The sequence below is a fragment of the Plecotus auritus genome (assembly GCF_963455305.1).
Source record: "Plecotus auritus genome assembly, chromosome: 4".
In the NCBI taxonomy this organism is placed as follows: Eukaryota; Metazoa; Chordata; class Mammalia; order Chiroptera; family Vespertilionidae; genus Plecotus; species Plecotus auritus.
Window position 1 is genome coordinate 55,366,453 of NC_137775.1, and position 16,770 is coordinate 55,383,222.

General features: G+C 43.6%; 1 protein-coding gene and 1 pseudogene across 3 annotated transcripts in view; one reads left to right on the forward strand and one right to left on the reverse strand.

Moving 5' to 3' along the window:
* CASP8AP2 (caspase 8 associated protein 2) overlaps positions 1-6,460 on the reverse strand; it is a 30,782-nt gene extending 24,322 nt beyond the window's left edge. Inside the window, exon 1 of one of the 2 annotated variants that reach the window (XM_080663891.1) lies at positions 6,382-6,460. Coding sequence is in view for 1 of the 2 variants with exons in the window: in XM_080663890.1 (XP_080520016.1) it covers positions 6,322-6,329 (8 nt within the window). In the remaining variant the exon portion in view is untranslated. Of the gene's footprint in view, positions 1-6,321 lie in introns of both variants that reach the window. The other variant, XM_080663890.1, reaches the window with a different exon arrangement.
* LOC308246691 (small ribosomal subunit protein eS1-like) lies at positions 6,328-16,413 on the forward strand (annotated as a pseudogene). Its single transcript has 2 exons — positions 6,328-6,512; positions 15,667-16,413. The product of its transcript is annotated as a small ribosomal subunit protein eS1-like (transcript).
* The last annotated feature ends 357 nt before the right edge of the window (positions 16,414-16,770 follow it).

Here is a 16,770-nt window from a genome sequence, read left to right on the forward strand (position 1 = left end):
TACATATTTTCACCAATAAGACAGTAAGATAGGCAAACAGCAAAGAGTTTGATACTATATTAGGTTGGTAAAGGTGTGGGAAAACAGGTACTCTCATACATCACTCAAGTGTATACTGGTATAAGCTCTATGGAAGCAATTTCATAATAGCTATCAAGTTTTTAAATTCAAATATTCTTTGACCCAACAATTTCATATCTAGTCATTTGGTTGGCAGATATATAAGCACGTTGTTACAAAAATGCTGTATGGAAATATTTAATGTAGTGCTAAGACTGAAAGCAACATAAGAACCCAAAACAGGTGTGGCTCAGAGGTTGAGAGTGGACCTGTGAACCAGGTCATGGTTCAATTACCAGTCAGGGCACATGCCCAGCTTGTGACCTTGATCCCCCAGTGCGGGGTGTGCAAGAGGCAGCTGATCAATGATTCTCTCTCATCACTGGTGTTTCTATCTCTCTCACTCTCCCTTTCTCTCTGAAATCAATAAAAATATTTTTTAAAATAAATAAATAAAATAAATAAAAATAAATAGCTCCAGGTTATGCTGCTGCTCCATGGACTACACTTTGAGATCTACAATTTTAGACCAGTGCTGTCCAAAAGAATTTTCTACAATGATAATGTTCCATATCTGAGTTGTCTAATATGGCAACTACTATCCATATGTGGCTACTGAGTAGATGAAAATTGCACAGCATGATTGAGTATATTAGTTTCCTTTGCTGCTCTAACAAATTAACCACAAACTCAGTGACTTAACACAAATTTATTATTTTACAATCTTACTTACCACAAAATGCTCACAGAAAGGATTTCACAGAGCTGTGGTTATTACAATTTCAATAACACCTATCTAGCTCTAAATGCTATTGGACACTTATGAAAATATATTTGAATACTTTTTTCCTAAGGAGATGACTTCTTAGACATCAATATCTTTTCTACAACAAAAAAAAAAGGGGACAGGAAAAAAGAGCAAGTACTGCCACAAAAAGTAGGGATACCCGCTTAGATTTATAGGCTCCTCTGCTGTCCCCTCAGATTATATGAAAACTAGGGGCCCGGTGCATGGGTCCCCTCAGCCCGACCTGCACCCTCTCCAATCTGGGAGCCCTCTCCAATCCGGGAGTTTCTGTCTGTCTTTGCAATCACATTGGCGAATTGTCTGAGACCCCAACCCAGTTTGGTTTGTTGCTCACAGAATAAAAGAGACTTTTTTTTTTCTTTGCTTCACTGGTGGAGATTTCCTGGAAGTTTTAGGATATCTTCCCTTTAATTTTTCCTAGAAACTCTGATTTTACTTATGTCTCTCACCTTTGATTTCCCTCCATCCCCCACCACAACAGTATTTTGCTCCAGGCTCACTTTGCTCTAGTGTGTCTAGATCCGTCTGCCACCAGAACTACTACTCCCAGCATTCCTGGTGCTCCCCGCACTCTGGGTTTTCCCTTCCTGCTCTGTCTCTGTCCCACGGCCTCCTGCTCTGCCAAGTCCTCCAAACCACCAGCTCTCCCTCTCTGCTCTCCGTCTGGTGGCTTGGGGAGCCCCAAGTTCCCCAAACCGCTCCACTCTCCGCCGGCTCTCCCGCTCTGCTCTCCGCCCCATGCCTGTGTATGCAAATTAATTCACCATCTTTGTCAGGTTAATTTGCATACTCACTCCTGATTGGCTGGTGAGCATAGCAGAGGTACAGTCAATTTACATGTTTCTCTTTTATTATATAGGAGGATTAGAAACTGTCTATACTAAAATACAAACCAAAAGTCAGCAATAAAATGCTAAATAAACACTTTCCCTTAAGTCCAAGCTCACCAAAACCAAAGATCATCTTTCCATCATCTGTCTTTCCATCTTTCCATCAATTGTCTGAGACCCCAACCCAACCCAGTTTGGGGTCTCAGACAATTCGCTCATATGATTGCAAAGACCTCCCAAACCCTCTACTTCTTTTGAGTAGCATCAGCATTCCCTAATATCCTACTGGTGCTCCTCTGCAATGTTTCTCCCATTAGTCCTCATTCTGCCATTTGAATGTTTCCCCACTACAGCTATCTAAGTATGTCCTCTCTCCAAATTCATGCTACACACAACTGTTGGGTTACTTCTTCTAAAGCAATCCTGCTCATATCACTTCCTGCTAAAAAACTATCCATTACTTCCCAATGTCTACTGAATCAAGTCCAAACTCCTTACTTTGATATAATACCCTGTTGCCTTCCTTTCTAGCCCATCATTCATTATTCCAAGGTCTCCAAAATCACAAGGTTCAAGTGAAACTGAGATCCTGTTAGCAAACACAATTCCTGACAGCATCTCCCCACCACATCTATCTATGAGCTCATGAGCAAGTCTCGATGTGAATATCCACAAGATTAGAATGTAATAAATAATAAGGTTCTAAAAAAGTCAGGTGATATATTACACAATTAAAATACTTAGACTTTGCCTGGCTGATGTGGTTCAGTGGTTGAACATCAACCTATGAACCAGGAGGCCATGGTTCAATACCCTGTCAGGGCACATGCCCAGATTATGGGCTCCAACCCCAGAGGGGGGAATGCAGGCGGCAGCTGATCAATGATTCTCTCATCATTGGTGTTTTTCTCTCTCTCGCTCTCCCTCTCCCTTCCCCTCTGGAATCAATAGAAATATATTTTTAAAAAAGACTACATATAGGGGACTCTTTCCCCCTCCCCACGTGGGAGTCTGTGCTTGTTCTTCAATAAATTTCCACCTTTGCTATACCCAAAAAAACAAACAAAAAAGACTACACCCAGTAGAGAATGTGGGAACCACCAAAGGTTTATGACCCAATGTGCACTTCAGAAATGTAACTCTAGCCCTAACTGGTTTGGCTTAGTGGATAGAGCGTCAGCCTGCGAACTGAGGGTGCCAGGTTCGATTCAGGTCAAGGGCACATACCTGCATTGCGGGCTTGATTCCCCAGTGGGGGACATGCAGGAGGCAGCCGATCAGTGATTCTCTCTCATCACTGATGTTTCTATCTCTCTTTCCCTCTCCCTTCCTCTCTGAAATCAATAAAGATATATTTTTTTAAAAAAGAAATTTAAGCCGAAACCGGTTTGGCTCAGTGGATAGAGCGTCGGCCTGCGGACTCAAGGGTCCCGGGTTCGATTCCGGTCAAGGGCATGTGCCTTGGTTGCGGGCACATCCCCAGTGGGGGGTGTGTAAAATATCAATAAAAAAATATATTTCCTCTCTGTAAAATATCAATAAAAAAATATATTTAAAAAAAAAAATTTAACTCTAGTAAGAAAAATATAGAAAATATTAGTGGTAGGGAAAATACAATGAGGACTGACTAAATTATTAATAGTGGAAATAAAGACAAAAAACAGATCAGAGAGATTTTTGGGGCAGAATCAAAGAGATTTAATAGAAAGTATATTCAAATACCCACTATTTTTTTTTTTTTAAACCCGAGGATATTTTTTCCATTGATTTTCAGAAAGAGTGGAAGGAGGGAGGAGGAGGAGAGAAACACTGATGTGAGAGAGACACATCGATTGGTTACCTCCTGCACACACCCCATCCGGGGGTGGGAATCAAACCCGAAACCGAGGTGTGTGCCCTTGACTGGGAATCAAACCCTCAACCCTTCAGTCTACAGAATGACACTCTAACCACTAAGTAAAACTGGTCAGGGCCAAATGTCCACTCCTAACCACTTCAAAAGCACCGCCTGAGTTGTCTTTTCCAAATACAAACTAATCACAATCCCTCCTCTGCTTAAAATTCTTCAGTGCTTTCTGCCGCTTTTAGGTTAAAAAACAAATTTTGTCATAATTCTTACAAAGCTCTGAGTGACCTGACCTCAGCCCACCCCTCCAGTGTTAGTCTGCATCTTTCTCCCCATTCCCAACAGTCTTTGCTCTGATCATGTCGCCTTTATCAGCTTTTTGAACAAGGTATTTGTTCCTTCCCACCACAGAATCTCTGCAGAGTGTTCTTTCCTTGAAGCTCTACCTTCAGTTAACTAACTCATCTTTGATATTTTTGCTTAAGTAATGTTTGAGCCTTCCCTGATTAACCTCTCTCTCCACTAGGTCAGACCTTCTGTTAAAATATTCTTATGCCACTGTGTCCTTTTTCTATATGGCCTCTTTTCAGTTTGTGGTTACATTTTTTGTGGTATTCCTGATGAAATGTCCATCTCACCCACTGGACTAAAGTTCCATGAATACTAGAACAGGCTTTCTTCTATTCACCACTGTATCCCCAGCTCTCAGTACAGAGCCTGGCAGGTTGGTAGTAATAAAATAAAAAAAGTTGAATTAAAGAAATTCCTAATTTATTAAAAGACAACTCTAGGGGGAGGAGGGGGGGTGGGGAAAAAAAGAAAAAGAAAAAGAAAAAGACAACTCTAAGGTTCCTAGCTTTAATAACAAAGTATTCATGCTTTTAACTGAAATGGAGAACCAAAGAAGACATGCTGAACCATCTGTAGGACATCCAGGAGAAGGTGTTTCACACATAGCTGGAAACCACAGTATATAGTAGAGAAGATAAGACATAACGGGTACAGTTGAAATTACTCTCTTGGCATCACAAAGGCCAATGATTGTCCTGGAAAGGAAGAGAGGAAAAAGAGGAGGAAGGATTATCTATCAGCATCTCCTGGGAAGATGAAGAGGGGCTTTTGCACACTTGCTCTCACCTTTCCCCAACTGAGGATCTCAATATACCATGAGAGTTGATACTGATAGGAATGTTGCACCTATGAAAACTGTAAAAGCAAAATTTGAAACATTGAGAAACATGATATGAAGGAGTTGCAAGGTCACTTTTTGAGGAACAACTCCAATAAATTCAGATATGAAGGTGAAGTAGATGACAGAAGGATCACCTAGCATTGTGATACGATAATGCCTTAAAGAGTTGAAAGGAAAATTTCTTTTTAAAGAAATAGAAGAGGGGACCAAATGGTTTGCTCAGTGGGTAGAGAGTTGGTCTGCAGACTGAAGGGTCCTGAGTTCAATTCCAGTCACAGGCACATGCCGGGGTTGCAGGCTCGATCCCCAGTGGAGGGGCGGGGCGGGGGGGGGCCTGCAAGAGGCAACCCATCAATTATTATCTCTCATCATTAATGTTTCCATCTCTCTCTTCCTCTCCCTTCCTCTCCGAAAGCAATAAAAAAAATAAATAAGAATTAAAAAAAAGAGGGAATGCAACAAGCATTTGTAGAGAAAAACAGGAAAAAGCCAGAGGAGAGGAAGAGTGTATTTTGAGGCTCATGGGAAAGGCTAAATCTAAATATAGCAAAATCCCTGAAGAATATGTAAGGGGAAAATAACAAACACTACATATACTGAACCCTACATTTAGATCAGCCAGACACTGATCTAAATATTCCAAATACATTATTAAATTACTTTAAATCCTCCACAAGTCCTATGAGATGTGTACTACTATTAATTTTCCTTTTTACACATGAGTAAACAGATACAGATGATTAAGAAACTTACCCCAAAGTTAAAGAGCTGGTAAGTGGCAGGTCTGGGATTGGATCCCAGCTGTCTCTAAAGCCAGATGACAAAATCAAGAATATTAGGGAAAAGAGCCTATTTTTTTTTTTTTTTTTTGAAAGGAGGCCATCTCCTTGTAAAATGGCAAGAAATGCTGGAAGATAACTGGGGTAAGGGAGGGGGGAATTCTTGCCCTGAATGTCTCTATTTCCCTCCAAAGAGGCACTTGAGTGAGATGGGAAAGGGGCCTTGAGAAGGAAAGGTTTGGAGCTGGAGCTGAAAAGAATGGAAAAGATCAGAAAAGAATCTAGGAAGTCCAGGGAAGAATCAGAGACAACGCCAATAAATGGATCCCTGAACCATTTATCCTGAAATTCTGCAAATTCCACATTAACATCTGAGTTAGGGCCTACTATGTGTCATGGTTCTAGGAGCTGTGGAGATCAAGAAAATTCTCTGGGCCACACAGTCTCACAAACAACCACATCAACGATCACCCCAATAGGGGCTTAGGAAGACCATTCCTCCAAAGATTCCCATCCGAAAGCCTGTAAGAGTACATCCCAAAACGAGATTGTGGTTTTTTTGGGGGGCCGGGGGTCGGGAAAAGGGCGGTCGGAACTCCTACTTACGCTCGCCCCAGCACCAGCCTGGACCCTCCTCCAGGGACAAGTGGGACGCGAGTGCGAGCCCAGAAGCTGCAACCGAGGGCGACGGGAATCGGGCTACCTGTGGGCCCCGGACATCAGGCGCACCCACCCCTCCCCGACCCCGCCGCGCTCTTCGAATCCCCGGCTCCCGGCACGCCGTCGGCCTCCGCTCGGGGTACTACCTCGCCATGCAGCCTCTTCCCCAGCAGCGCTGTACGGACCGGACCCAGTCAGCAACTTACCCACCCGGTCCGGCCCAACACAGCCCGGAATCCTTTCGGTACAGCGAGGTCTCCCTGGCATCTCTGCCAATGCCAGAGCTCAACCAGGACGCGGAGGCGGGACTGCGCGCCCTTGGCCAATCAGACCAGACGCAAAGCACGTCCCGGCGCATATAACTAGTTCCCGCCGTCCGCAGGGGAAGAAAACCCACGGTTGGCGCCAAACTCCAGTAGTCTTCGGGGCCAGCCAAGGGAAAGGGCGGGGCCTGGGCTGGCGGGGAAGGCGAGAGGGAGCTTCCCTACGGAAGGGGTGGAACCTCGACCAAGGTAGGGGCGGGTCTGGGAAAAGCTCTTTTAATGAAAGGGAAAGTAAGCTCTGAGAAGGTCTTGTCTTTATTTAGTCCTTCATTCCAAAAATTCTGTTGAGTATCAACCACGTTCTAGACTTGGTGCTGGGCACTAGCTCGGTAACGATGAGTAAGCGCTGTTCCTGGCCCTGACACTGCCCTGGATGGTAGGCCAACAACTTAGCCCAGGGGTTGGGAGCTTTGAGGAAGGATGCCATTCCAGTAGGGGGAGGGAGAGGATTTATAGAGGGTAAATACCTGAATAGTTGGATAGAACCTACAAGAACCCAAGGTGCCTGTAGGGTCCCCTCCGGAGGGGAAGTCTGCGCCCTTGGCTGGTGAGGAAGTGAAACAAACCCAACTTCCTCTGCTACTTCAACTTGCAACTGCCATATCAACTTATTACATATTTACAAATTTTCTAAAAGACCCCCAGGTGGGAGAATATGTTTTGGGAGAACACTGGCTTCCTAGATTCTCCCCCAACCAGCTTAGCTCCTAAGAAATTCAAGATACTTAGGCATTCCAGATAGTGGAGGTTGGGAAAAAGTAGAGGGCTGCAACCACAAGGCGAACGCTGGAGCGGAAAGCCTGGAGAGGGAAGCAGGAATCAGACCTTGAAAGGCCATATATATGTCAAAGAACTTGGAATTTACCTTTAAATGATGAGGCCTGGGGACCACGGAAGGATTTGAAGCTTGAGGTTGTAATGATGTAATTTACATTATTAAGATCCTTTGGCCTTACTGGCCAGTGTGGCTCAGTGGTTGAGCTTTGACCTTTGAACCAGGAGGTCAGGGTCAGGGCACATGCCCAGGTTTTGAGCTGGATCCCAATAGGGGGCGTGTAGGATGCAGCTGATCAGTAATTCTCATCACTGATGTTTCTCTCTCTCCCTCTCCTCGCTGAAATAAAAACAAAACAAAACATACATTTAAAAAAATTCCTTTGGCCTTGAGAAGGAGGATTCTGAAATGTTCTTGTAGTGATCCATGCTACAGAAAATGAGGATCTGAAGGAGATGGTAGGTAAGAAAGGGGATAGAATTTTAAATATGTAGGAGATAACATCAACGAAACTTAGCAAATGATTGAACATTGGCTTTCAGCATAACATTCATCAAAAATATTTATCGAGAACAGCACAGATACTTCAAAAATAAGTAAAGATTTCCCCCAAAATTATCTTCCAGGAAAAAGTGACCTTATTATTAAAATCATTGCAAAGTCTCTCATTTCATTGGCACTCTCTTAAATACTTTATATTGAATAAAAAATAGTGATTGATTTTAAAATATTCTCTTGGAAAGATCTCAATCAGTGCCAATTTGGGATACTTATAGAAGTAAACTAAAGAACAAATAAATGTAACAGTTATGTGTTTAAGAAAGCAATTTCTGCCCAGCCAGTGTAGCTCAGCGGTTGAGCGTCAACCCAGGAACCAAGAGGTCACCGGTTCGATTCCCGGTCAGGGCATATGCCCAGGTTGCGGGCTCGATCCCCAGTGGAGAGCGTGCAGGAGGCAGCCAATCAATGATTCTCTCTCATCACTGATGTTTCTTTCTCTCTCTCCCTCTTCCTTCCTCTCTGAAATCAATAAAAATGTATTTTTAAAAATTAAAAAAAAAAAGAAAGCAATTTCTGCCCAGCCTGGTTTGGCTCAGTGGATAGAGCCTCAGCCTGCGAACTGAAGGGTCCCAGGTTCGATTTCGGTCAAGGGCACATGCCCGGGTTACAGGCTCAGTCCCTAGTAGGGGGCAGGCGGGAGGCAGCCAATCAGTGATTCTCTCTCATTATTGATGTTTCTATCTTTCCCTCTCCCTTCCTCTCTGAAATCAATAAAAATATTAAAAAGAAAAGAAAAGAAAAGAAAAAAGAAAGCAATTTCTGCCCTAGCCAAACTCAGTGGATAGAGTGTTGACCTTTGGACCAAAGGGTCCTGGATTCGATTCTGGTCAATGGCAGGGACCTTGGTTTCAGGCTCCTCCTAGGCCCAGGCCCTGGGTTGGGGGTGTGTAGGAGGCAACCAATTGATGTGTTTCTCTCACATCAGTGTTTCTCTCTCCCTCTCGCCCTAAAAATCAATGTAAAAATATCCTCTGGCCCTAACCAGTTTGGCTCAGTAGATAGAGCGTTGGCCTTGCAGACTGAAGGGTCCCAGGTTCAATTCCGGTCAAGGGCATGTACCTTGGTTGGGGGCACATCCCCACTAGGGGGTGTGCAGGAGGCAGCTGATCGATGTTTCTCTCTCATTGATGTTTCTAACTCTGTATCCCTCTCCCTTCCTCTCTGTAAAAAATCAATACAAATATATTTAAATATATATATATATATATATACACATATATACACATATATGTGTATATATATATATTTTAAAATCCTCTAGTGAGGATTGACAACAACAACAAAGCAACTTCTGCCCAACCAGTGTGGCCCAATGAGTGTCGACCTATGAACCAGGAGGTCATGGTTCAATTCCAGGTCAGGGCACATGTCTGGATTGCAGATTGCTCAATCCCCAGTTCGGGGTGTGCAGGAGGCAGCTGATCAAGGATTCTCTCTCATCATTGCTGTTTCTATCTCTCTGTCTCCCTTCCTCTGAAATGAATAAAAAGATAGTGATTAAAAGAATTTTTAAAGACTATTTGAGCAAAAATCGATTTGAATTGAGCAGAATCCAATCTAGCAGATAAAACAGAGCTTTGAGGAGATGTACAAAGTAAAGACTTTTATAGGAGAAGGGAGCAGGAACAAAGAAATTATACTAGTAAAAAAATCAAGTTGGTTATTGTAAGGTTACTTTCCTTTAGGGGATGGCAGAAGTTTATCAGACAGATTAACCTAACTAATACTTATCAGGCCATTCATGATTAACTGGTTTAAGATTCCATTTCTGGGGAAGCAGAAACTGTAATCAAGTTAAGTCTCGGTTTGATGACTTGGGGATTACCATTGCAGCTCCATTTTGGGCTTGTTGTCTTGTTTTTAACAATAATAACTGTGAGTATTACTTAAAGAAGTTGGAATTTGAGAACTGTATGGTTGTTAATATATCTTGGAAGTTCTCCAGGATATTTTGGAAAGAGAACAGATGATAGGCGGAGCCAATTTTTGTGAGAAGGGATGGAGTTTTCTTAGACAGAAATTCACCTGATGGAGGGGCTTTTCTCAGAGCAGGGCAGAGAGGTGAGTGACTGAGAGATAGGGAACAAAGTTAGCAACAAGGGTCTTCATGAAGGGATTAACATTTTTTTTTTCTTCTTCCCCTGGATACTGGAGAAGTAACATCTAGTGTATAATTTCTTTGAATTTTCTCAACCAGGTCATATGCCCTGACTGGGAATTAACCTTCAATATAAAATCTATTTTATCACTTTCAAGCCTGACCTCACATCTTACCTTCTCCAGAAGTTTTTCCTATTTCCTAAGCTGAGTTGGCAGTTTCCCTTTTTGAACTCTCATAGTACCCTGTCCCTAACTCCCTATTATAGCCCTTTGTGACAATATTCCTTTGACTAGTGGCCTGGTGCATGAATTTGTGCACATTGAAAGGAAATTAATTAAAATAAATATGTTAATATCACTATTCGCCCTTTCTCTATAATAGAAGTGTCAACCAAATTCACAATTGACAATGACAGATTGAAACACATGCATGTGATTGGCACAGCAAGAGCTTTATATGTATCATGCATGCAAGAGTCAACTTAGCCTTTTTTATATATAGCAGAAACTTGCTTAATTAGACCTGCTTTCTGATTTAGCTAAACTTTTTCCAGTCCAGTGAAGCACCCCAACTTCTCTTTCAGGTAATTGTCAGCAACACAGTAGTAAATACCAACACGAAGCAGATTATTATTGTAGATCACACAGGGAGAACAAAGGGTAAAATATTTAACTGCAGCAGTCTTTGACTATATTCTGAGCAGTGAGAAAACCTGCAGTCATTTTCAAGGTCCACCATTTCTTACTTCTTTTCTGTCGTGTCAAGTTTCTAAACTTTCTAAATCTCCGTTTTCCCGCTAATGAAAAGAAAATAGGATTCCACCGAGTCTCCTATCTACCTACTCCAGGACTTCTGTGAAGATCAAATGAGATGAGGCACAGGAAAATGTTTCACAGACATTTGGTTAAAGTGTAAAATGTTTCCACCTGGCTATAAAGTAAGTTGTGCTCCTGGGCTGAAGAAACTGCAAGGAGGCTAGTCGCTAGGGAGAAGAAGCGGGGAATTGCTACGTGACATCATTACCTGGTGCCCACAGCCACAGTTTCCAGGCTGGGCTTGGCTGTGGGCCACATTTTTCACCATGGGGTCTCGGCAGCATTGGCTGTGATTTGGTGGACGGTCCCTCCCGGGTGGTGGCGGGGTCTGTGTCCCATTTGGGGGGAAGCCAGTTGTTGCTTTGTGTGCATCAGGTCTGCGGTGCTGTTTCTTTGTAAATGGCCAGTGCGCGTCACAGCAGCTCCTGCATTGAGTGTCTGCCCCCTGGTGGTCAGTGTGCATCATAGTGACTGGTCGGATAGTTGGACACTTAGAATATTAGCCTTTTATATATAGAGATAGATATCTGTCTTCACCATAAGACTGATAAGCTTTTAAGGACAAGACCCCATCCATCATCTTTATATTCCCAAGACCTGCTAGGAATAGTGTGTCTGGCAAAGTATTAAATGTACATTTCTTAGGACCACACCAAGACACATCATAATTAAAATGCCAAGGGCAAAAGACAAAGAATATTAAAAGCAGCAAGAGAAAAACAGTTAATTACCTACAAGGGAGCACCCATACAATTGTCAGCTGATTTCTCAACAGAAACTATGCAGGCCAGACGGGAGTGGCAAGAAATATTCAAAGTGTAATTTGGAGTCAGGTGACAAGTTAGGCCTATGTCCTCCACAGAAATTAGACAATTGGGCATTATCTTCCTTGATGATGATTTCACTCCAAAGAGAGGGCTCCCACGTCCTTGAGGAAAAGTTCCTGAGTAATGAAATTGGCAAGAGGCTTGTTTAAAATATTTGCATATATATGAAAAGGAGAGAGAAATAATTGCAGAGGAAAAAAAGGGAGAAGTGAAGGCAGTAAAGAAGTTTTTTCTTTTATTTTTTTAAATTATTTTTATTGATTTTAGAGAGGAAGGGAGAGATAGAGATAGAAACATCAATGATGAGAGAGAATCATTGATGAGCTGCTTCCTTCACGCCCCCTACTGGGGATCGAGCCCACAACCCAGGCATGTGCCCTTGGCTGGAATCAAACCTGGGACCCTTCAGTCCACAGGCTGATGCTCTATCCACTGAGCCAAACCAGTTAGTGCTCTCTTATTTTTTTAATAGGAAGAATTAGCCTCTTAATTGCATTTGCTCTTATAGTTTAAAAGTAGAAAAGTCAGATACTGCATTAGTTTTTCAACAAATACTAGAGGCCCGGTGCACGGAATCGTGCACCAGTGGGGTCCCCTGGCCTGGCCTGTGCCCTCTCGCAATCCGGGACCCCCTTGAGGGATATTGGAGAGCTGGTCCCCACAGGCCAGGCTGAGGGACCCTACCAGTGCATGAATTCATGCACTGGGTCTCTAGTATGCATATAAGATCTTTGGTTAATCTCTTCCTGTCCTTTCCCCTCCCCCTTCTCTCTGAGATTCCTGTCTGTTCCATGTTTCCATGCCTGTGGTTTCCGTTCCTGCATTGAGCGTCTGCCCCCTGGTGGTCAGTGCACGTCAAGCTACCGGCTGGTCGGCCAGTTGACCAGTCGCTTAGGCTTTTATATATACTAGTGACCCAGTGCACGAAATTCGTGCAAATTAAAAGGGGATTAATTAGAGGAAATAATATTGCTATTTGCCCTTTCTCTATAATGGAAGTGTCAGAGATGAAAGAAAATTAGTAAAATGTATATGAAAACCTTCCTCCTGTCAGAGTCTGGGACTAACCACGGGACCCAGAGTCAAGTCCCCGCCCACCCACATGCACTTCAAAATCGCGTGAGACCCAGACCCGGTTGCCCGCCCCCCCCCCCCCATTGGGCTAGATCCAGATCCGGCCAGTTCCACCCTTGTCAAGCCCTGCCAGGCAGGGGGCGTAGCCTCAGGTCCCCTGGCCTGGTGCCAGGACAGGGGTCGTGGCCTGAGGTCCTCCGTCAAGCCCTGCCAGGTGGGGGACACAGCCTGAGATCCCCTGTCAAGCCCCGCCAGGTGGGGAGGCGCAGCCTCAGGTTCCCCGGCCCAGCACTGGGAGGGAGGGGCACAGCCTCAGGTCCCCTGTCAAGCCCCACTGGGCAGGGGCATGGCCTGAGTTTCGCCCACCCAGCACTGGGTATGCACCTTGAGGTCCCCCGTCAAGCCCTGCTGGGTTGGGGTCATGGCCTGAGGTCCCCTGTCAAGCCCAGCCAGGCAGGGGGGCACAGCCCCAGGTCCCCTGGCCTGGTGCTGGGGTGGGGGGCACAGCCTGAGGTCCCCTGTGAAGCCCCGCTGGGCGGGGGTGCGGTCTGAGGTCCCCTGGCCTGGTGCTGGGGCAGGGGGAGCAGCCTGAGGTCCCCTAGCCCAGCACCAGAACGGGAAGCGCACCTTGAGGTCCACTGTCAAGCCCCGCCGGGCAGGGGGCATGGCCTCAGGTCCCCTGGCCTGGCACTGGGGTGCGGGTGCAGCCTGAGGTCCCTCAGCCTGACACCAGGGCGGGGGGTGCGGCCTGAGGTTGCCTTTCAAGCCCTACTGGGTGGGGGGGCTCGGCCTGAGGTCCCCTGTCAAGCCCCATGGGGGCAGGGGAGGGCGTAGCCTCAGGTCCCTGCTGGTTGCTTGTTAAGGCTCCTTATGGGAATTTGGCCTCAGCTGTGGGTGCAGCCATCTTTGTGATGGAGTGATGGTCAATTAGCATATCCCCTCTTTATTAGATAGGATAGATATATAGATATTCCTTTTATAATTTGCACAAGATATTTAATTATGTAAATCATTACTCAGTCATCTACATACCTGGAAGGATTGAACTTTTTTTAAAAAAAATATATTTCTATTGATTTCAGAGAGGAAGGGGGAGGGAGAGAGAGATAGAAACATCAATGATGGGAGAGAATCATTGATTGGCTGCCTCTTGCACACCCCATACTGGGAATCAAGCCCACAACCCAGGTATGTGTCCTTGACCGGAATCAAATCTGGGACCCTTCAGTCTGCAGGCTGACGCTCTATCCGCTGAGCCAAACCAGCTAGGGCAGGATTTAACATTCTTAAGTGCCTATTGTGTATGAAACATGGTATGTATAGTGCTGTATGAGATACAAGGATGAGTAAGACACTGCCTGTATTCCAGGAATATTTTAAAAATATATATTTCCATTGATTTTAGAGAGGGAGGGAGAGGAAGAGAGAGAGAGAGAAACATCAATGATGAGAATCATTGATCAACTGTCTCCTGCATGCCCCACACTGTGGATCAAGCCTACAACCAGGTCATATGCCCTGACTGGGAATTGAACTGTGACCTCCTGGTTCATAGGTCAATGCTCAACCACTGAGCCATACCAGCCAAGCCAGGAGTTTTCAATTAACCTTGGAAGACAGACACAGAGTCAGAACTTCCAGGGGAAAATCAAGGCCTAGAAAAGTGATCCTGTAACCTAGGTCAAACAACTAGTTAATGGAAAAAGTACACCCAGATCTTTAGATGCTGGTTCAGCACTCTCTCAACTTCACATAATACTTCTGATATCTTAACGAGGCACCAATAATTTTTGACAGCAATACGAGAGGTTAAAGAAGAGTGTTTGTCCTCTTTATTTTCTGCAAATTGGCAGGAGGATCCAGAGACTTGTTTCTTTTGGCAAGACTGTAGGTGTTATGTTATTCCACTAGAAGCTACCTAAAGATTTTTTTTTTCTCTTTTTGTGATGTTAACAGCCATTGATGCTTAATGCCTCAATCAATTGATTAACTGGAGGTTGGAAAATTATAATATTCTAATCCTATCAGTTCTTTTTCATATTATATGGAGTTTTTTTCCTTTTTTTATCCTCTCCTGAGAATATAATTTACTGATTTTATTTTATTTTTTTAAATACGTTTTTATTGATTTTTAGAGAGAGAGGGAGGGAGAGGGATAGAGAGATGGAAACATTGATGAGAGAGGAACATCATCGATTGGCTGCCTCCTGCACTCACCCCCACTGGGGATCCAGCTGGCAACATTTCGGTTCCAGGGATGACACCTAACTGATGAGCCACACCAGCCATGCTGTTTTGATTTTAGAGAGAGCAGAGAGAGAGAGAGAGAGAGAGAAAGAGAGATCTATGTATGAGAGAAATATCAATCATTTGCCTCCTGTATGGGGATCAAACCAATACCTAGACATGTGCCCTGACTGGGAATTGAACCGGCAACCTTTTGGTGTATGGGACGATGCTCTAAACACCTGAGCCACACCAGCCAGGGCTGGAATATTTTTATGAAGAGACAATTACCTCCTATTTGGTTACCCAGTGGTACAATTCATATGTGGAAGGCAAGATAAAATTTTATCAAATAAGTATCTTACCTTTTTTTTTTTTTTACCAGCTTTCAAGATTGATTTTGTGCTCTCCAAAGATAACTAATTTTTAAAAATATTATTATGTACTCATGGATTTAAACACACATGACAGGTTTCAATTCATTGCAATTGTTAGCCTTAATGAAGCTCAAATTGTACCATCTTTGGTCAGTGGGAGCCTTTTCAGGTTGGTACTGTAAGGAAGGAAAAGAATCTTTTTCCTCTACCCATTTTGGGTTCTCTGGCTTGGGCCCTGTAAATTAGGCCAACAAAAGACAGTTTAACAGGAGGAAAAATAAACAGAAGTTAATTAACACGTATCACGCATACACCTGGGAGCACTCAGCAATAAGTAACTCAAAGAGGGGTTAGAACTTGGGCTTATATAGCATGTTTAAAGAAGAACAATAACTCTTTTGGCTCTGAGCAGTACCATTGTGATTGGCAAGCACAAGCACCTTATGAAAGGCAGCAAAAAGGGAGCCACGAAGAAATCGGTTGATCCATTTTCTAAGAAAGGTTGGTAAGATGTGAAAGCACTAGCTATGTTCAATATAAAAATATTGGAAAAACACTACTTATGCAGAACCAAAACGACATCTGATGATCTCAAGGGTCGTGTTTTTGAAGTGAGCCTAGCTGATCTGCAGAATGATTAAGTTGCATTTAGACAATTCAAGCTAATTACTGAGAATGTTCAGGGCAAAAACTGCCTAATTTCCATGGCATGGATCTTACCCATGACAAAATGTGCTCTATGGTCACAAAACGACAGACCACAATTGAAGCTCATGTTGATGTCAAGACTACTGATGGTTATTTGCTTTGTCTATTCTGGGTTGGTTTTACTAACAAATGCAACCATCAGATTTGGAAGACCTGTTGTGCCCAGCATCAACATATCTGTCAAATCCGGAAGAATATAATGGAAATCATGATCCAAGAGGTACAGACAAATGACTTAAAAGAAGTGGTCAATAAATTGATTCCAGATAGCATTGGAAAAGACATAGAAAAAACTTGCCAATCTATTTATTCACTCCATGATGTCTTTGTTTGAAAAGTCAAAATGCTGAAGAAGCCTCAATTTGAATTGGTAAAACTGGTGGAGCTCCACTGTGAAAGTAGCAGTTCTGGAAAAGATATTGGGGATAACACAGGTGCTAACGTTGAATGAACTAATGGATATGAGCCCCCCAGTCCATGAATCTGTTTAAAACTCAGACTTAATGGTGACAAATAAAAAGTCATATCTGTGATGTTTAGAAAAGAACAATACATTTTTAGAGAAGTGACAAGACATAGGAAGAGAACTTTGAGCTTCTCTATAGATAAACTGTGAGAAGGCAAATATATAGGGAAACAAATTAATGGTAGATAAGGGCTAGCTTTAGCAGGATTGTATAGTTTCTTTTATTTTTACATATTTTTCCTAGAGGCCAGTGTGCTAAATCACGCAAGACCCAGACCTGCCACGCCATGGGATGCAGCATCCAGTCCCACTGGAGCTGCGCGATGCAGCGTCAGCACCACA